This window comes from Corylus avellana, chromosome 2 (genome assembly GCF_965113065.1).
Source record: "Corylus avellana chromosome 2, dhCorAvel1.hap1.2, whole genome shotgun sequence".
NCBI classification, from domain to species: Eukaryota; Viridiplantae; Streptophyta; class Magnoliopsida; order Fagales; family Betulaceae; genus Corylus; species Corylus avellana.
Genome location: NC_142491.1, coordinates 9,482,709 through 9,505,031, shown reverse-complemented (window position 1 = coordinate 9,505,031; position 22,323 = coordinate 9,482,709). Strand labels below are relative to the sequence as shown.

Below are 22,323 nucleotides of genomic sequence, written 5' to 3'. Positions count from 1 at the left end.
GTAAAAAAATTATACCCAAGACTCGCACCACCTCGAACAGGTAATCAAGTACACAACTTGGATCTGCGATTTTAACACTAAAATCCAGTCTTTACGGGGCGGGGCAGATGGGTCAGGTATTACAGGCTTTGAACTTTTGCCCACCCCTAATAATATTATAAACTGGTTATCGGTTGTTAACCGTTTTCGCTAGTGTAATTGGGTCTAGGCTATTATGCGTTGCGGTTATACAACGGTTAGTTGTTAATAACCATTTCGCTTGTACACTCTTATAATATATGATATGTTTTTTTTTCAAAAGAATTGGTAAGTAGCATTACTCAATATGTATATTTAACAATTGAGCTTAGACTCAAAGGCCTTGGGCTGATAACATAAAGGTCTACTCACTAGAAAGGCTAAAAAGACTAAGAGTCTCGTGCCTATACACAACAATTGCACAACTACAAGTCTATGGGCTCATTATGTGGCAATTAAATAAGGAGTCTAATATAAAAGATGACCATCTCCAAAATGAAAAACGAAACATAAGTGCATCAAGACGTATCATATTTGCTATGTATTTAGACAATGTTAGAGAGCATAATTGAAACATTTTTTATTTACATCTTGATCTTATACGGTATTATTTAGATATTACCATTTGAGGATTGCCTTTGAAGATGATATTGTACCTAAAAAAAAAAAAAAATGATTTTTTTATTAATGCGATAACCATGAAATTCTTTTTGTTTGGCAAACAGTAAAATCTACTTAGGAGTGAACCTTTTCAAATCCCATATATTATAATTTTGAAATGGAGATGAAGTATTTTACGTCAAGAGTTTGTTTTATAATATCATATTATTTAAAATTTAAAAATGACATCGCACCATATTCACCGCTTGATAACATATAAACTATTATATATTTATATAAACTAGCATGGTTTTGGTCATCATGGGAATAAGATCAGCCCGGCTATTATAGTGGTCAGGTGTGCCGCAAATTCGCTCGAGGCTTATCAAAGAGTAAATTCTCGGAAAGATGGAGCTGCCACTAAGGTAAACACATATGATTTTAGATGGGAAGCCTCTAATAATAACTTTGTGAAAATAAATTGAGATGCCGCTGTGGACAAAAATAGAATGAAGATAGGTGTCAATGTGATAGTTAGAGATGGGATGGGAAAGGTTTTGGCAACTCTGTCATCGTCAAGAGATCACATTACCGAGCCAAATATTGCAGAGGCACTTGCGGCATTGAGAGCAGCCCATTTATGTCATGAACTTGGATTTTATAAGGTAGTTCTGGAAGGAAATGCTTTCTTAGTAGTACAAGCACTGAAGAAAGATGGAATGAATTGGAGTCGCTATGACACACCTAAATGGAGTAGCCCATCGCCTTGCGAAAGAAGCGTTATCTCTCATCGTGAAACAAGGTTTCATTGAAAAAGTTTCATATTGTATTTCAGATATAATCTCTATAAAGCGTTGTGCTTAATGTTGTTTAACAATCTATAATAATCACTCTATTCCTTTTCAAAAAAAATATATATATCGTATCCTTTTATATGGCTGCCCGTATTACATACAATTTGAACAATCCAAATCTATTTTCATCAACAACAATATTATCCTCGTACTTCCAATATTTTTAATTTCTACCCTCGATTCGAATCTATTTAATATAATCTATCAGACCGTTAATGTGATAAATATTTAAATGAAACAAAACAATCCCACATTCGTCCCACTATATGAGACGTGTCACAAACCAGGACATAATTACAAACATGTATCCTTTTTAATTAGTGTTATTTGACCAAGCCTAGCTTTCTCGAGAACCAAACAGAAGCCAGATCGAGTCGAATAAGGAAAACGTAAACATGTGACATGACCCCAAAAAGAAAAACAACCCGCACGTGCAATCATGGCCGAGCAATGCAGTGGGACCCACGTGTCGCATGCACACGTTTACCAAGCAAAAGCTGTAAAGATTCTCGAGTTTTTCTTTCACCTCTACACGTGCAATCACCGGCATATCATTGTGGTGTATATATCGTGCGCATGCACGTGCATGTTGCCAAAGAAAATTCTCTCCCTAATCAAGGGATGAGATCGTGGGAAAGTTGATCGGACGGCGCGGAGTGGATTTTGCGGTTCTTCGTTTTCGAAGACTATTTATGGGAACGGGGAAGTGACAATTGGGATGAGACTTTGAGCCAAATGATTAGAGCTGGGTTTGACTAAAAGTTTCTTTGACCGCACGTGAGGCACAGGTGTGTCTTGCTGTACTTGCATTGTAAAGAGGATATGATATAATAAGCATAAATAAGTGAAAAATATGCTACCCAAGAAAATATATATATACACACACAAATAGACATTTAAAAAATTTATGAAAAATGAGTACAATATGTACGTCTTTAAAACACTTAATTTTCATATGTTTTTTTTAATAAATGCTAAACTTATCAAGTTTTTAAGTGATATGTTACCATCCCACAAAAGAAGATGACACATTTTTCAAAATGGGTAATTACATTTTCTCCATCAACTACAACGTCTTGACATTTTTTGCTTATGAACTACCAACTGTGACACCCGACCCCCATGAATTACTATTTTGTGCTCAAAACTCTCATTCCGCCAGTCAAAAGCGTTAACTCAAACGATCTACCCATCATTTTGCCCCCATGAATTACAATTCATTATCACTTTGTCCCCATGAACTACAATGCAGTGTCACTTTGCCCCCATGAACTATAATGCAGTGTCACTTTGCCCCCATGAACTATAATGCAGTGTCACTTTGCCCCCATGAACTACAACACATTGTCACTATGATCGTCTGAGTTAACGCCTTTGACTGACGGAATTGAGGTTTTTGGCACAAAATAGTAGTTCATAGGGATCGGGTGTCACAGTTGGTAGTTTATAGGAGCAAAGTAAAAAACTACAATGTCTTGGCACTTTCCTCTCATGAACTATCAACTGTAACACCCGACCCCATGAACTATCATTTTGTGCCAAAAACTCTCATTCTGTTAGTCAAAGGCCCATTCCGTCAGTTAAATGCAATAACTTAGACGATCTACCCATCACTTTGCCCCCATGAACTACAATTCATTATCACTTTGTCCCTATGAACTACAATGCAATGTCACTTTGCCTCCATAAACTACAATGCAGTATTACTTTGCCCCCATGATCTATAATGCAGTGTCACTTTACCCCCATGAACTACAACACATTGTCACTATAATCGTCTGAGTTAACGCCTTTGACTGACGGAATTGAGGTTTTTGGCACAAAATAGTAGTTCATGGGGGTCGGGTGTCACAGTTGGTAGTTTATGGGGGCAAAGTAAAAAACTACAACGTCTTGGCACTTTTACCTCATGAACTATCAACTGTAACACCCGACCTCATAAACTATCATTTTGTGCCCAAAACTCCCATTCCATTAGTCAAAAGCCCATTCCATCAGTCAAATGCGATAACTTAGACGATCTACCCATCACTTTGCCCCCATGAACTACAATTCATTATCACTTTGTCCCCATGAACTACAATGCAATGTCACTTTGCCTCCATGAACTACAATGCAGTGTTACTTTGCCCCCATGAACTATAACATATTGTCACTTTGATTGTCTGAGTTAACGCATTTGACTGACAAAATGAAGGTTTTTGGCACAAAATAGTAGTTCATGGGGGTCGGGTGTCACAGTTGGTAGTTCATGGGGCCAAATTGAAAAACTACAACGTCTTGGCACTTTCCCCCCATGAATTATCAATTGTGACACCCGACCCCATGAACTACCATTTTGTGCCCAAAACCCCCATTCCGTCAGTCAAAGGCCCATTTTGTCAGTCAAATGCGTTAACTTAGACGATCTACCCATCATTTTGCTCCCATGAACTACAATTCATTATCACTTTGTCCCCATGAACTACAATGCAGTGTCACTTTGCCCCCATGAATTACAATACATTGTTACTTTGATCGTCTGAGTTAACGCATTTGACTGACGAAATTGAGGTTTTTGGCACAAAATGGTAGTTCATGGGGGTTGGGTGTCACAGTTGGTAGTTCATGGGAGTAAAGTGAAAATACATTATAGTTTATGGGGAAAAAAAGTAATTACCCCTTTTTAAAATAATAGATTTCATTGAATAGTTACACATTATTTAAAAATCAACTTTTGAAGAAAAAAAATTGGTAAATGTAGCATTTTTCTAATAGAATATGTGACATATCTCTAAAACTTTTGATTTTTACGGGTACGTGAGAATCACATGCTTTAATGACATATATTAATTTATTAGATTGCGTGACTTGGGTCGAAAGAAATCTCCTTCCACCCACTTCACTTTTTCTTAAATATTTGTTGACAATAAGACGTTTTAGTCATATATAGCTTGCTTAGGATTTATTTTTTTAGCATGTGATAAGATCCATTCCATTCTTAATGGAATATGAATGGAGCAAAATTTAAGAGAATTTTATTTAAACAAGTCTTTAAAGCTGTGTCACCTGTTTTGATGCAAAGACACCAACATCCATGTGTCGTTCACTTTGGGGTGTCCTCGATCTACCATTTTAAGCCATAAAATACATAGAATCTCATTGACTGTGTATAGAAAAGCAAAAAGGCTTGAGATAGCTAGTAGGGGAAGCTTTAAATGAAATGTTTGTGATATGATTATGAAAAGAATAACTCTGTAAAGGACACGGAAGGCATATATGGTCTAGGAGAAAAGATGGGAACTTTTGAATGTTTTAAACTTACGATGAATATAAGTCAAGGCCATTTTTACTAGTAAAAATAATTTTTGATAAGTAAAGTAAAATGAGGGGTGCAGCACGAGGACTTCCCATTTTTACTAGTAACATGATTAAGCCATTTTTACCAATATATATATATATATATATATATATATAAAGAAGTAGTTAACTTACGAAGATATAAACTAATTACTTTAATTTAAGAAAAACTTCACTTATTTCCTAAATTATCACAAAGTATTAAAATTTGCAATGTATCAGCTCCTTAATCCTAATGAAAGAAACAAAAATAACCAAAATGATCCGTTTATTCCAAAAAAAAAAAAAAAAAATCATTTGACCCATAGTTGTGCGCCGTGGGTCAATCATCAGCCCCTTTTTAAGTTTTTTTTCTTTTTTTTTTTTAAAAAAAAAAACATTAAATTTGTCAATTAAGGGTATATTTGTATTTTTAAAAAAAAATTACAGAACAATACGAAACATTTTACTTATTAGCCATTTGAATTAACGAAAAACCCTAAGGATAGAGAGAATTAAAAGGAACTGATACATCGAATACACATTATAAAGTTTGTAAAGCATGAAAGTTTCTCTTTATGTTAACTAAATCTTGATCCCAATATTAATTAAGTGAGAACAATATAGAAAGTAATAATGATAACAACCAAACAAAAGGGAAAAGACAGGATATACCTATGTAACATAATAATCTTCCAACGTTGTATAATTTCTTTACAGGAACCATCATGACCAACGTCATTATCTCTTCTTCTCTTTTCTTTTGAACAAATCATAGCGTCTCATGACTTTTTTTCTACATCCTTCCGCGGGGACAACATGACAAATTATACTACTTTTGTTGGAGGAATTGTGTGACCATGAAGGACAAACATCCGTCTACTTTAATTCTCTCACAAACTCTCTTAATAATTTGTCGGTGATCATGTTTTAGCACCTGAGGTAATAAATATAATGTAGATAAACACCTTAATTTGTAGGAGACTTGTAATAAAAGTTGTAAGAATAATGCTATATTACTATACATACACATCTCTTATATCACTTTTATATCACTGGGATGATATAGCGGTACACATCAACTCTACGATCAATCTTTATTAAAATTAAAAAAAGAATAAAAATTCAAAAGTCGATGAACACTGCTACATCAACCTAAAACTATGAGAGTGATATGAAAGATGAGTAGTTAGAATCAGGGTGCGTTTCACATTACAATTTCATAGATAAAAAGGGTTTTTAGGGTTTTCAAAAGTTTGGGATTTGAAAACACAAAAACTTATGTCTTCAAATCGTAGGTAATAAGGTGTTTTTTTGAAAACACACAATTCTAAAGGTTAAACTGAGATTTTAAAAGTTAAACCGCGATTTTACCAAACCCTTTACGATGTTTTTAAAAATCATATTTTTAAATCACAAATCCAAAACAGACCATTACTCAAGTTGTAATATTCGTAACACACATATAAACTAGTAGGTTCCAATAAAGTAATGTTTTTCTAAATTCTAATACTATTATTAGAAACTCCCATTAATTATTATGAAAAAGTAGTTCATAAAATTGGATTCTCTCTTCTTTTGTTCAAAAGAAAAAGTAATCTTATAATATCTTTGAATGTAAATCTGTGTCTCTCGTTGTTAGGATCTCCTTCGTAGACTCCCATGATAATGTCGATTAAAGTGGATTAATTGAGCTGTATAGATTATCCGTTTTTAGGAAGTGTAATGCTAATGCATGTTTGAATCTCTCACGTGCGGGGGAGAGCCTCGTACGGACGCGAGATGGGATCCCATGATTGGAGGAGAACACGTGGGACAGCTAGCAATGCACGTGGGGGATCTAATCATATATATGCCGACCAACTCCCTTATTTTCGAATCATCATGCTAAGTTCTATGCCCCACTAGGGGTAGATGCACACACTCATATGTCCTACAACTAGGACAATTACCCACAAATAAATATAAATAAATAAATAAAGTACTATATTAAGATAATCATTTAATATTAACCCAACAAATAAAAAAGAACCCAACAAATAAAATATATATATATATATATTGTGCTCTTTTTTATTTGTTGGGTTAATATTAAATGATTATCTTATATATATATATATATATATATTGCATTATTAATTTATTATGCTAGCTCTTTTCATTGCAAGCCAAAGGCTACTCTAAAAGTTTGGTACATATTACTTCCTTTAGGTCCTCTTTCTCAATGCATAAGCCACAAGTTTGCCTTTGGTGGTATGTAAGATAACAGTTTTATTGTGCGTCTTTATAACATTTGGTGTAAAAAAATTGATTTTTGTTTAGGAAATTATGCCACATAGGCTTAAGAGAGATAGGAGAGATGATCCTCCTATCCCAAAGTCAATGTGCCGTGATCCCTTATATCATTTGACGGTTATTGTTTTTCAGTTGGGGAACAACGCTATATAGGCTTTAGAGGATGATAACTGATTAATAGAATTACTTGTACAATTATTATCTTTTTTTAGAAAACTGCATATACCCATTATGCAATTTACAATATCCTTGCTAAATTATTAATTGAAGTAATTTAATGTTACATATCATCCCCTATTCTCTCATCACCATCTTCAAATTCTATGTCGCGTGGTCTTCCATAACACTTAGTGCATGAAAATTGACACATAAAGCTTTAGAGGGATAAGGGGAACCATCCCCCATCCCCAAAAGCCTATATGGCGTTGTCCCCAATAGTATTTGGTGTATAAAGATTGATTTTTTGGCTGAACGATCATGCTACATAGATTTTTTAATTATTTAATTACTATTAAAAAATAATTTATTTAATTATTTAATTAATATTTTAACAAATTTTATATTTTGTTAGTGACAAGATTTATGTCTTGAGGAGATACACAATTGGCCAAAATGAAGTTAGTAATGTAATTGAAGCTACTCCTTTTTTTTTTGGTTGCTCCAATTGTTCATTGAGTTCCTTATTAATGAGCTAAAAAAGAAAATTGTAAGGAGAAATTCTACGTCCACATATGTATTGATTGATGACACCGACATTTTCTTCTGTCTTATTGGTTGTTGTATCTCCAACCATTTGTGCTGGGTTACATAGCATTTTCAGAGCTGATATCTCTGTTATTTTAAAATAGTATATTGGTATTTTATTATTATTATTAATAATTATTATTCAAGAGTGGCTTGAAATTGCAAGCAAATGGCAAATCTAGCCTATAGAGATTTACCATTGTCGTGGATTTTGTCATTCTACAATCTTCTTCTTCTTATTTGAATTAAAAAAAGAAAAAATTCTGAAATTCGTACATGTGGTTTGATAGAGTTTGTAACAAAATAATTTTTTAGGATTTTTTTTTTTTTTTTTTTGTAAGAATTTTTTAGGATTTTAAATAACAAATAACTCTATCCATACAAATTTCAGCTTACTTTTTCCTGACAAGATTATTATAAAATTACATAACTTTAAAAAGTTATAAACAAATAAAAAGAAAAAAGGTTTGGGCGGTATATCTATGAGAGTGGCCGACAAAGAAAGCTGAATTTCTTATTTTCTAATTTTTAATATAAAATTTTAATTTCATAATGACAGCGTTGAAAAAATATCCAAAATTTGTATGAAAGGATGTTATTTGGTTATTTAGTAGACTGCTATAAATTGATCATACAATTCTAATGTCGTGACAGTAAGGATTAGTCTTTGTTTTTCTTTTACAAGTGATCCACTAATGTTTAATTTTTAAAGTCACATTATCAAGCTATATGATAATCATATAACAGTCTAATAAATAGTATTATTCTTTGTGAAAATAGACAATTTTTTCCTAAAAAAGCCCATAACAAATGAAAAAAAAAAAAAAAAAAAAAAAAAAAACTTGAGCCTTTGTTATGAGCGTCTTGATAGAAATAAAATTTAACATCAAACACACTACTAAAAAAGTAATACTACATCCTCAACTTCCAACTCATTTGATTAAAGTGACAATAATTGGCTTTTATTAAACAAATTTAATGGTTGATGGGCGCCACATCAACCTAACGAGATGGGTGTCAAGGTGTAGAATAAAAATTGAGCATTTGAAATTAGAGATAAATATAAAATTAGTCAATGTGATTGACCTAATTAAAAAATAATTCAAAAGTCTATGTAGTTGGCAGAAATAACAAATCACTTTCTAAAGTTAATTTTCGTTTAATAAGTTAACGATACTTTGCTATGTCATACTTAATAAAAATTAAACACGTTTGTTTTAATTTTTGAATATTTGACTAATAAATTAAGTGGGTTTCAGGTCTCGGAAAACAGAGCAAATTAATTGTCAAATGTGTGTATTAATTAATGGGAATTAAAGCTGAAATGCGAGTAGGATTTGCATGTTCCCTTCACAATTGTAACCTTCACGTGAATGATGATGATGATGATGGATGTGCGCGGGCATGAATCTCCGCCATTATGATGAGATCATGATTTTCCCTGTGCGCGCGCGTGGGGAAAACGTGCACGCCCGTTGCGGACGCGCTTCGTCTATCCGGTCAACCGTCAACGCCAATAAAGTCGCTTTATAGACAGATTGGTTATAAAAACCCCTGACCGTGGTGAAAAAATAAAAAATTAAATAAAAATAAAAAAATAAAAAATACGAATCTCGCTTTGTCCATGAGAATCCCAGAAAGAGTGAGAGAGAGAGAGGATCCAATGATTGTAGTGAAGTGCGTGGTCGGTTAAGCAAAGACAATGTGACACGCACGAGTGCAATCATGGGACCACGTGTTGCCACATGGCTAAACACGTCATGTTGGTGCACGTGAACTTGTGCATGTTCCCCACGTGACCCCCACTCTTCCCTGTCCCCGCAAATTAAATTTGAAATTTCAGTATTGGTTTTAATTACGTCATGTTAAGTCATTTGTTTATAGGAGTGCAAATTTTATTTTAGGGAAACTTCAATTTGGTCCCATAAACTTTTATCGATTTTACAAATTCTCTTAAACTTTTAAATATTTAACTTTGGATCTCTGGACTTTGAATTACTCTTAATTATGATCCTTCCGTCAATTTTAACCGTTAAAATTACAAAAAAAAAAACTAAAATATCTCTGATTTTCATTATTTTTTTAAATAAAAAATTTTTGGAAGTTGAAATTTTATACAAAAGATAGGGGTATAAACATCATGTAATGTTTAAAATCTGATGGATGGATTCACATTGAGAGAAATTCAAAGTTTAGGGGTCCAAAGTGAGAGATTTGAAAGTTCAAGGGAATTTGTAAAATCGGGTGTAAGTTCAGGGGGCCAAAGTGAAGTTTCCCCTTTTAATTTTATTTTTTTATACGAGTGCAAATTTTAATTTTTTTAATTTTTTTTTCATTTGTTTATTTATTGTTATCTTAATCTAAGCTAAAAATAATGAATAATGTAAAATCAATCCTTGTGATTTCTATCATGTCGTGTCAAAGAGAAAAAAGATGTCGCTGAAATATGCGCACAAAAAAAATAAATAAAAATTAGTTTCTAAAATTAAATTTCGCTAAAACATTTGCCAGATTTCATTAGGTGCCATATCGATGCCAATAAAATGGCGACGTGTGTCATTCTTAATAAAAAACTAAATTTCTAATCTTTTTAGTTTTATATATTTATATATTTTTATTAAAAAGTGACATGTGTCACCATTTTATTGAGGCTGACATACCATTTAACAGAAGAAAAATGCTATAATGTAATAAAGAATTAATTTTTAGCCCATAAAAGTCTTAGGTGCTGGGACCCGTAGAATTCATCAAATATTTTAATAAAATTTGACCCAAAAATTAAATTATATTTTTAACATGTCACATAAACCTCTAAATTTATTTTAATATAATTGAAAATAATTTATAATTTAAACTAATCATAGAGACCGAGTTTCCATTCATCCCAAAAATGAATAATGACAATCACGTAACGTAAGTGCGGCAAAACATGGGAAAGAGCAAGTGAATGATTGGGTGGTGGGGACTCAATGGTCCAAAAGTCCCAAGGAGTGGCACGTGACAATCACGCTAAGAGATTTGTGAAAGATTTGGTGGGTGGGGAAGAGGAAGAACACCTTTAGTTTCCATAAAGTTTCGATTCGTTACGTCATATCAAGTTGATGTGAAGCATAATACCAACAAATATTTCCAACTCCAAAATTCTCAACATTGAATTCATTATTGGATTTCAAATACAACAAATATATGTCAAGTCAATTTATAGAATTGTTTTTACATATATCTTGTAAGCTTCTCATTACTATTATTATTATTATTATTTTATTCTTTCTTTCTTAAAGTATATATTCCCCTCAAATTACCAAGTAAATTTGTAATATTCTTCTTAAATTATTAATTGAAGTGATTAATACTATACGTCACCCCCACTTTCCATTCATAAAGCTTATATGACGTGGTTTTCATAATATTTAATGCAAAAAATTTGTTTTTTGGTTACAAAACGGATTGGGTTTATATGCTGTTATTTTAATAACAGCATGTATGCTGTAGTTTAATCAATGGTCATGATTGAATTTCTCAAAATTTTACTTTATTTTCTCTCTCTTATTAAAAGTTTCTAAAATTAAGTCAACTTTGAGATTTAATCTTAACCATTGATTAAATTACAACATACATGCTTTTATTTTAATAACAACATGTAAGTCAAATCCAAAAAAAATCATCATACATAGGCTTTAGAGAGACGACACTCAAGAGAGAGACCATCCCCATCCCAAAGCTTATATGCCGTGATCCTTAGTGATATTTGGTGCATATTGTTTTTTGGTTGGAAAACCACCCTATATAGGCTTTAGCCTTTAGAGGATGAGAAGTGATTAAGATAATTACTTGTACCCATTGTTATATTTTTAGAGAAGTGCACATACCCATTATGCAATTTACAATATCCTTCATAAATTATTAAATGAAGTAATTAATGCTATATATCACCCTTGTTCTCCCATGAACAGATCATCTTTGGTTCAAATGAACTAGAAAATATCCAGTTAATTATAATGGAATGACATTTTTGTCTTTTGAATTTTTGAGAAGACAAAAATATTCATCTACTATAACTAACGAGATATTCTCAAATGCAAATGAAATGAAGAGGATTATAATTCGTTCTCCCATGCCTATTTTCAAAGTCTATGTCACTTGATTTTTATAATATTTAGTTCACGGGTATTGATTTTCTGGCTAGGAGATCATGACACATAAATTTTAGAGGGATAAATGGGATTATCTCCATCTCCAAAAGCCTATATGGCGTAATCCTTCATAATATTTGGTGTATGAAAATTAATTTTTTTGAGTTGGATAATCAACTCAAATTATTTTACTATTTTAGGGTATGATAAGTGACGAATATAATTACTCATGCCCATTATTATCTTTTTGGAAAAGTATATGTACTACTCAAATTATGCAATTTACACTATCATTCCTAAATTGTTAATTGAAGTAATATCTCCAAAATTACTAAAATATTGAACTATATTCCTTCTGTTCTACAAAAGTATTGACAAAAACACTTTTATTCAAAAATAAAAATAAGAAATAATTATATTGGTGGGTCCTCGTCAGACTCATGGGCATCATGGGTTGCTTTTTTTTCTTAAAAAAAAAAAAAAAATTATGGCCATTTTGCCTTTTTTTTAGGACAAAAGAAATACATTGTAATTTCTCAGTAGTTTGAAGGATATTACTTTAATTAAAGGGAAAATTATACTTTCCTTCAAGGTTTTACTAAAATTTTAATTTGGCATCTAATATTTGAAAATTGGTAATGTACTCCAACAAAGTATCAAAAATTTACAATGTGACCCATCCGTCAATAATTTTTGTTTTGAAAAGACCTAATTGTCCCTATATGTTTGAAAAAAAAAAAAGCAAAGAAAATTGGAGTTGGCTACGACTACCCCCCTTTTTTTTTCTTTTTTTTTTTTTTAATTTAATTAGGGGCATTTTTGGAATTCTCTCAAAAACTAAGGGGCAATTTCGGAATGTACAAGCAAAAAAATGCAAGTGCATTGCACGTGAGCAATTTTCCATAAAATTAGACCGAAATCGCTAACGGATGGGTCACATTTTGAATTTTTAATACTTTATTGTAGTACATTATTAATTTTTAAACATTAAAAATTAAATTGAAAATCAGGTAAAACTTTAGGAGAATAAAGTATAATTTTTTCTTAATTGAAAGTTTGGAGATCATTACAAATTGCATGATAATTCATAGAAGTCTATATACTTTTTCCAATTTTGTCTTTATTTTTTTATAATAAAAAATGAGTCTTACTCAACTGGGAAATGATGTGATGGATAACAGATCTCTGCCATAGTTGTTTGCTTCTGCAAAGGGGATATGATATCTATACGAAATAACTAGTCGATAAGATCATGAAGTGAATCCTCACTTCATTTTTGTTCCTATTTGAATCATTTTGTCAGAAGATTTTTCTGATTTTGCTTATGGATTTTATTAAATTATTCATTATTTTAAAAACTTAAAATAATAATAAAAAAATAATTTATTTAATTATTTAATTAATATTTTAACATTTATATCACGTAATTTAAATGAGAATTAACAAATTAAGAATTAATTAATTACCATTTATTTTAAAAACTTAAATCCATTAATTTTTTTTTTTTTTTTTTTTTTGTTTGTTGCTGCTCCAATTGTTCATTGAGTTACTTATTAATGAGCTAAAAAAGGAAATTGTAAGGAGAAATTCTATGTCCACATATATATATATATATATATATATATATATTGATTGATGACACCGACATTTTCTTCTGTCTTATTGGTTGTTGTGTCTCCAACCAGTTGTGCTGGATAGCATAGCATTTTCAGAGCTGATATTTCTGTTATTTTCAAATAATATATTGGTATTTTATTATTGTTATTAATTATTATTCAAGAGTTGCTTGAAATTGCAAGCAAATGGCAAATCTAGCCTATAGAGATTTAGCATTGTCGTGTATTTTGTCATTGTAAATGTGATTGCGTGGAAGTCTTTTGGGATAGGTCTCCTCATCCCAATACCATTGTCTTTCAATTGTTTATTTTAATTTGTTTTCTTCGTGGGAGTCTAACTTGATTTGAAAAAAGAAAAAAGAAAAATGTTAAATTCTTACATGTGGTTTGAGTTTGTAATAAATACCATAGTCTCCAAAATCAACCAAGGCGATGATGGCTTGGGAGTTTTGTCAACGAGTATTTAGTCTATAAGGTATTTTGTTAAGAAAAAAAAAATTATTTAGTGTGAAAAGTTATATTATTTTTTAGTGTTTTAAGTTTAAGTGTCTGCTTCTTATTTGGGAGTGCAAAACACCCTCTCTACACCGTAACCCTATTGAAGTGTGGGTTGTATGGCTATGAGAGTGGGCCAAAACCAATGCCTAATTTTATTTATTTATTTTCTAATTTTTAAGATAAAATTTTGATTTCATAATGATAACGTCGGAAAAATAGCCAAAATTTGCGTGGAGTTATTTGCTACACATACATGCAACAAAGAGTTATTTGTCAATTTGTCAAAGGGTAATGTTAATGCTATTTAGTAAACTGTTAAAAGACTGTCATATAACTTGAAATGACATGATAGTTAAAATCAGTCTTTACATTTTTTTTACAAATGATGATTTAATGGTTGATTTTCACAGTCACATTATAATATTTGTATGACAGTTATACAACAGTCTAGTAAATATCATTACTCTTAGTCAAAAGACTCAAAACTGTAAACTAAATGAACGAATTTTTCCTAAAAAGAGGCCATAACAAATGAAAATAAAAAGGAAAATGCTACATTTTCTCCCCATGTTTTTCTCCCATTCTCCTACTTTTCAAAATTATCATTGAATTTGAAAAATTACGAGAAAGAGAGAAAAACCAGGAGATAATGTATTGCATATCTCAAAGAAAATAAGAACCCCTTGAGCCTTTGTTAGAAGTGTTTTTGATAAAAGTGAAATTTAACTACATATTCAACCGTCATTTCACTTGGCTGATGTAACAGTGTTCATCAGTTCTTTGATTAGTCTTTATTAAAATAATAAAAAATATATCTTTTTAAAATTTAAAATTATATATTTTTTTCTTAATTACTTTCATAATTATCCACTGGTATTTCAATTAATGAAGGAAATATGAGCACCAATGATATGTTAGTACCCCAACAAACGTTGATTTTTGAATATTTGACTAATAAATTAAGTGGGTTTTTTCAGGTCTCGGAAAACAGAGCAAATTAATTGCCAAATGCGTGTATTAATTAATGGGAATTAAAGTTGAAAAAAATGCGAGTACGATTTGCATGTTCCCTTCACAGGGGTAACCCCAATAACACCGCCACTACCACCACCTAACCGTAACCTTTCCTACTCTGCCTCATGACTGGACCCCACCAAACCCCCCTTCACTCTCCACTCGCGCCTACAAATCCCACGCGCCGCGATCAAAATCTGCGGACCCCACCACCCTTTGAATGACACTCGTTGATTTGATGCTGGCATGCTGGTCAAAAGCCCATGTCATGGGCCCCACGCTAATGATGATGATGGATGATGGATGCTCGCTCTCTCGCTCTCGGGCGCACATGAAATCTCCGCCATCATGATGAGATCATGATTTTTTTTTTTAGCGAGCGTGGGGCAAACGCGCAGGCCCGTTGCGCACCAGCTTGGTCTTCCCGGTCAACGGTCAACGGCGAGAAAGTCGCTTTTGTAGACAGATTGGTAATAAAAACCCCAGACCGTGGTGAAAAAAGAAAAAAACTTGACAATAAAAGGAACTCTCAGTTACGAAAGCTATATTTAACCATGGTTAAATTAGGGGTTTAATCATGGTCTAGAAAGTTGAACCCGGGGATTGTGTCAAAGCCAAAAAGCCAGCAAGCCAAGAGGAGAGCAAAGCCAATTATATCATGATTGAGCCAATAGCCTCTCTGACAGAAGTCATCATTAAATCTATACCCCTTCGTTCTCTCTCTATATATATGTGTGTATATATATCTATATATAGTCCCATCCATCCTTTCCACTGTACTGCAAAAAGAAAAAGGTTGTGACACCACAGCTGCCAAAGCTTGAGTCATTTTCTAGCCTTCTTTTCCGTTTTGCTTTCTCTGAATCCAAACGCTCTGGGAATCAGACCAGATATTTGAAAGACAAAACAGAGAAGCTTGGTGGGTTTTGTTGGGTATTTTTTTTTTTTATTGGTGGAAGGAGGAGGAAGAGAGAAATGGGGGAGAAAGATGATGGGTTGGGGCTTGGGCTTGGGCTGGGGTTGAGCTTGAGCTTGGGATGTGGTGGGAATCTGCAGACTTCTGTGAAAATGAATCCCATGCAAAACAAGCAGCCGCCTTCACAGATGGTGCAAAATCATGACAAGAAGAGTTCTCCTTGGAATGAGATGTTTCAGTTTCCTGGTAATCTTTCTGTTTTTTGTTCTTATGGTTTTTATTTTTCCCTTTCAAAGTTCAGAATCTGCTTTCAGATCCGTTCTATTAGAATCCCTTTTATCATCTTCTGCATATATTTTCATTACAATATATTTGCGTTTGTTTTTGTAAGAGAATGTTCAAAATGATTTCCCTGTTAACTTATTGGGAAAATTTGGATAACTTCTGTGCTCCAACACGACCATTATCATGTCTTTAATTACAATACTGCCATTCTCATGGGCAACCACCCTTCCACGTAAACTTAATCGGAAAGATTTCTTCGAAACTCACGTGGAAAGACGTTTGCAGATCGAAACCCAGATGCGAGGCCGTTGCTGGGAGGAGTGGACGTGAACCGGCTGCCGTCGATGGCGGATTGCGAGGATGAAAATGGGGTTTCTTCACCGAACAGCACGGTTTCGAGCTTGAGCGGGAAGAGGAGCGAGAGAGATGCAAACGGCGACGAGAACGACGCCGAGAGGACCTCGTGCTCTCGCGGCAGCGACGACGAAGATGGCGGCGGCGGCGACGCTTGCCGGAAGAAGCTCCGGCTGTCCAAGGAGCAGTCTCTGGTGCTGGAGGAGACCTTTAAGGAGCACAATACTCTCAACCCGGTGAGTGGCGTTTTGGTTAATTTTGTGTCATGTAAGGGTGTTTTTAATAATATTGTTTAGTAGACTGTCTTTTATATATATATATATATATGTGTGTGTTTGTGGTGGTATGATAATCGTATAGCAATATGCATAATAGAATTTTTCTTATTGATTTTTGATGGGTTGAGTCATGGACTCATTGGGGGGTGGCAATTTGGTTATTTGTTGGTGAGAAAAGGGTGAAATCTGAACATGGGTTTGTGGTGTGGACGTGTTTTTCAGAAGCAAAAGCTGGCGTTGGCAAAGCAGCTGAACCTGAGCCCGAGACAAGTGGAGGTGTGGTTCCAGAACAGAAGGGCAAGGTGAGAAAATTCTCTACTGAATCAATGGTATTGTTGGTATTTCATGCAAGGGCATTTAGGTGCTCTCATTAAATGTCCTGCATAAAGGATGTTATGGTCTTTTTAATCTAAATAAAAAGAGCCAGTGTTTGTAACACACTGCCCTTTTACTTTCATAAGTTTCATGTGTGAGCATTCAATGGGATACTTCCAAATTTTGGCTGTTTTCATCAATGGCATTTCTTTTAAACTGTTGGTTGTAGCAATGAATAACTCCAGCAATAACTCTCACAGAATTAATGGTGGATTTGTATTGGATCTCTTTGGGTCCGTTACTCCCACAATGTTACCTACCGGGTAATAGGTCAAAGAATAAGTCTATTTTGTAGACTGTTGTACGACTGCTATATAACTGAGATATCTACCTTTAAATCAGTAAGAGCTTGTAAAACAAAAAAATTTAGGATCGATTTTCTTTGATGTATCGTCTCATTTGTATAGCAGCCGTATAATAATCTACTGTGACAAGTCTAAACTTCATTTTCTTGTCGTATAATAATCTACTATGACAAAGTCTAAACTTCATTTTCTTGTCGTATAATAATCTACTATGACAAAGTCTAAACTTCATTTTCCTGTTCTTTTTTCATTCAATTTTTATTAAAATCAACTGTTAGATTTGTACAACCCACGTGGGTGAAAGCGTGGGTCTTATTTTTTTAGGTCAAAAACCTAGGGAGATATACAACACACTTCGATAAGAGTAGAGTTTTGCTCTAACGGGGTTGGGCGAGCTTCTTCCGATCTGGCTTTTCTCAAGTGAAAATGGTCTCGGATGTCATAACATAACAAGTCTTTCTTGCTGTAGTTTCAACATTCACTCAATTCTTTTTTATGTGAAATTGATGCAGGACCAAGTTGAAGCAAACGGAGGTGGATTGTGAGTACTTGAAGAGGTGTTGTGAGAACCTAACAGACGAGAACAGGCGGCTGCAGAAGGAGGTGCAGGAGCTTAGAGCACTGAAGCTCTCACCACAGCTCTACATGCACATGAACCCTCCCACCACGCTCACCATGTGCCCTTCGTGCGAGCGTGTGGCCGTCTCATCCTCCTCCTCGTCCTCTGCCGCCACTTCCTCTGCGGTCGCTCCAACTGGCTCAATCCGCCACCCGATGGTCCCCAATGTCCAACGGCCCGTACCCATCAACCCGTGGGCGACGTTACCGATCCACCATCGATCGTTTGATGCCCCAGCTCCGCGGTCGTAATTGTGGGTTCGAGTAAGGGCATTGTGGGAATTAGGATGAAATGGGATATAATGGTTGTTAGGAGATGATTTTATAAGTCAATTAAGGCTTGGGATATCTGTTTTCTTGAGTCAAGTCTTAGATAGAGTTGGATATGAAGTCAAGACTAGATAGAGAAAAAAAAAAAAAAAGGGTTGTATGCAGTGGACAAGAAAGAGGCAAGTTGGATGACTTGAACTACAATAAAGAGGAATCTAAAGTCTCTTTTGATTACTTCCGTTTTCCCATGATCATGAAAATTTACAAATAACATATATTTTAATTAAATAAACACATTTTTCTGAAATATATTAAAGTGGATCAACAAACCATGGATTCAATTTTGAAGGAAAAAAAAAAAAAGTACAAAATTTAAGACTAATACAAGAAATGGAAGAGATAAATGTTGTTTTTATTTTTTATTTTTTAACTTTATTTTGATAATAAAGAAAAATCATAGTCTATTTGAGCAATGTAATTTAGTAGACGAGTAATGTCAAAAGAAAGACTTTTGTTTTTTCAAAAGTGATGTGACTTTTAAAATTACTTTTAGATTTGAAATGAATTATTATTGAATTATAATCTAATTGTAATTTTAAGTCATTACTTTAAGAGGGACAGAAAGGGGGACATAAGTCTTTCCTTTAGCATTGCTCTTTAGTAGACTGTTATACGACATGAATGATGTGGCAGAGAAAATCAGTATTTGAATTTTGTTTTACGAGTATTGATTTAATAATTAAATTTTACTGTCATATCATCAAATTGTATGACAAAAATTTAACAATCTATTAAATAACATTACTATTGCAAGATTAATAGAAAATGTAGAATTATGTGCTAAAGGAGAATGGGACAACTTGACATAAGTTTTGTTGACAAATTGATGGAGGGCATATTGTGTGTAAATGGTTGTCAATTAGGGTTTGATTGGATGATTTGATTCCTGCTATTCCTTGTCAACCCCAACAACTATAGAATAATGCCATTTTTTTTTGTTTTTTTTTTTGAGCTATAGAATTTAGGGATTGACTACTTTATGCTAATTCCTTGAGCATGAATTAGTGACAACACAGAATCTAACTGTTCCAATAACCACTATCAATGGCTACCAAAAGTTGGACAATATCATCTAAAGTCCAATTTATTTAATGGGGATAAAAAGTTATAGGACCATCTAAATGCCTATTTGTCCTTAGGGTTTCGCAAGTCAAAAGTGCGATTAGGAGTATATTTTTTTAAAAATTGCGATTTTAAAATGTTTTTTTTTTTTTTTTTTTTTTTTTTTTTTTTTTAAAAAACTACCTTTTCAAACTGCAGTCAAATTAAAACCCATAATTTTAAAGGCAAGATTTTGATTTTATCAAACGCTTGATTGCGTTTTTAAAAGTCGCACGTTTTGAAACCACAAATCTAAACGAACCCTTTAGAAGGTCAGCTTCTCTTTAGTTTCAAACCAACATGTAACCTATGTAATGCATTTTTTATTTTATTTTTGGTCACAATTATATATAAATGTTTGTTTTATAAAATCTACAAAGTCTACAAGGTTTAAAAGATTAAAAAAGAAGAAAGAAAGAACACAGATTTTACAGTGTAGTTAAAGACGAATCTCACAAAAAGTAGATTTTACAGAAAGCATAGGGGTCTTGCAATCTTCAAAGTGGCGAGGATTCTTTTCTTACTAAATGTTCTATATCCAAAACCAAAGAATAACTTTCTACATAATTTCTTCGGAATGTTTATCTAAATATGTGATTTTTTATGTAGACAGGTAACAATTTTTTTTAAGGGGAAAAATTATTTTACCCCCTAACTATCTACCTATTTGCACTTTGACCTCCAATGTTTAAAAAGTAACACTTGAACCCCTCCTCTCTCCCCTCAAACTTCCAAATTGTTGCAATTCGATCTTTCTAACTTACTTTTTTGTTTTGTTTTTTTTTCAAAGTGCCTCCATCCAAAGTTAATATATATATATATATATATATATATATTAATTTTTTTTAAAAAAATAAAAATAAAAATTAAGGGGTGGCTGGCCACCCCAGTTGGGCCTAAGGGTGGTTCGGCCACCCTAGACCGGACACCCCTTTCATTTTTATTTTTTATTTTTTTAACTTAGGATGTGGGCATTTTGGAAAAAAAAAAAAAAAGTTAGAATAGTCGAATTGCAATAATTTGAAAGTTTGGAGGGGGGTCAAGTGTCACTTTTTAAACATTGGAAGTCAGAGTGTAAATGGGTAGATAGTTCAGGGAGTAAAATGTATTTTTTCCTATTTTTAATAAAACAATTTCCATTTCTTTTTGAAATAAAGCGATATACATATATATTCTAATAAAATGTGCTTGTATATCACTATTATTCACTAATAATCCCTCTCGCATTATATTGCAACTTCAACATTCATCGATTCAAGTCAACAAAATTAACTCTAATTAGTCATTTCAATTCACAACTAACTCATCAGAAATCACGGTTCCCATTAATATGAACTTTTTTTTTTAGGAAAATGTTACACTTATCAAATTTTCCTAAAGTGACATCATTATTCTATGAGATTTATTATTTTAGAAGATGTGTCCTCAACACGAGATGGTGACACATCACTTAACAATGATAGTCATTTTAGCTACTCAAAATACAATTTTTTTTTGTATTTTAGCTACTAGTTTTTTTACTAAAATCTCGAATAGAAACATCTATCTAGCTCTCTACTTTCTTTAAATCTTGGTTTTTATCCTTACTTTGAACAAGAGCGAGAGAGGAGGGAGAAACAAAAAATGCTTACAAGGTCCTACAATAAACTTTCATATTTGAACTTTTGGTAACTTTTATTTTGAAGTGTCTGTTGGAGGAGGAAAATAGCCCATTTTATTTAACTATAAAAGGGTCATTTAGAACATTTGACAATAACCCACTATCAAAGAATACCTCCTATCAATTTCAGTCTTGAAAAATATATGCATCTGACCTATATTACTTTATTTATCCTATTATTATATTCCATTCCCACTCTTGATCGGTGCTTGTAATTAGTCACTGATCTACCTATAGAAAGATAAGTATGTTACTTTCTTCATGTTTACCTACATAAAGAACTTAATTGCATCATAAATTTTCAAATGACAAACTCTTAAAAGTTTTTTTTTTGCCATTATAAGCCCCAATGAACTTCTTAGCACAATTTTGATGACCAAGATGGTATTCATAGAAAGTAATGCTATTTTTCATACTTATTTTGTACAGGTTGATGTGACGTATTTTAAGTGACTTCTTATATCAATTACAATATATCAACCTGCGATTGGTTGTGACATGAATCCAAGTGTACATTTAAATTTCTATCAAACGGAATGGTGACAACACGGACCATTTTAGACATTTAAGTTACTTCGGTTCCTCTATGAATGAGTTTGGTACAACTTAAAACCCTAGGAACTAAATAAGTAATTTTTTTTTTCTTTTTTATTGTTCAAGTATAAATTTGGATTTGGGTTTGTTGCGTAATTTATAAAATATTTTATTTAAAATTTTTAAACTTTAATTGTTTCAAATAATCATTTAATAGCTATAAAATTATTAACCAGACCATTAGGCATAATCTTTTAAATGATTAAAAAACCCTTGAACATTGATAAATATACTATTGTGTAAAACATAAATCTTCATTCACAATTAACTTCATCTAGTTACTTTCTCAGTGAAAAGTTGAATTTGTAAGCTTCATTAATAATTTTCATAAATAGCATTCCTACCTTCAAGTTTAAATTCTTCATTTCATGAGCATTGGGATATGCATGAAAATTGTAATAATTCTCGAGAATTTTG

The 22,323-nt window shown here is 32.7% G+C and overlaps 1 protein-coding gene across 1 annotated transcript; it reads left to right on the top strand.

The window, feature by feature from the left end:
• The first annotated feature begins 15,805 nt into the window (after window positions 1-15,805).
• On the top strand, window positions 15,806-18,725 carry HAT3 (homeobox-leucine zipper protein 3). Its single transcript, XM_059597553.2, has 4 exons — window positions 15,806-16,252; window positions 16,577-16,881; window positions 17,146-17,225; window positions 18,116-18,725. Exons 1-4 carry the CDS (start codon window positions 16,066-16,068, stop codon window positions 18,471-18,473), a joined length of 930 nt encoding a protein of 309 aa, XP_059453536.1. The 5' UTR covers window positions 15,806-16,065; the 3' UTR covers window positions 18,474-18,725.
• Window positions 18,726-22,323: the final 3,598 nt, after the last annotated feature.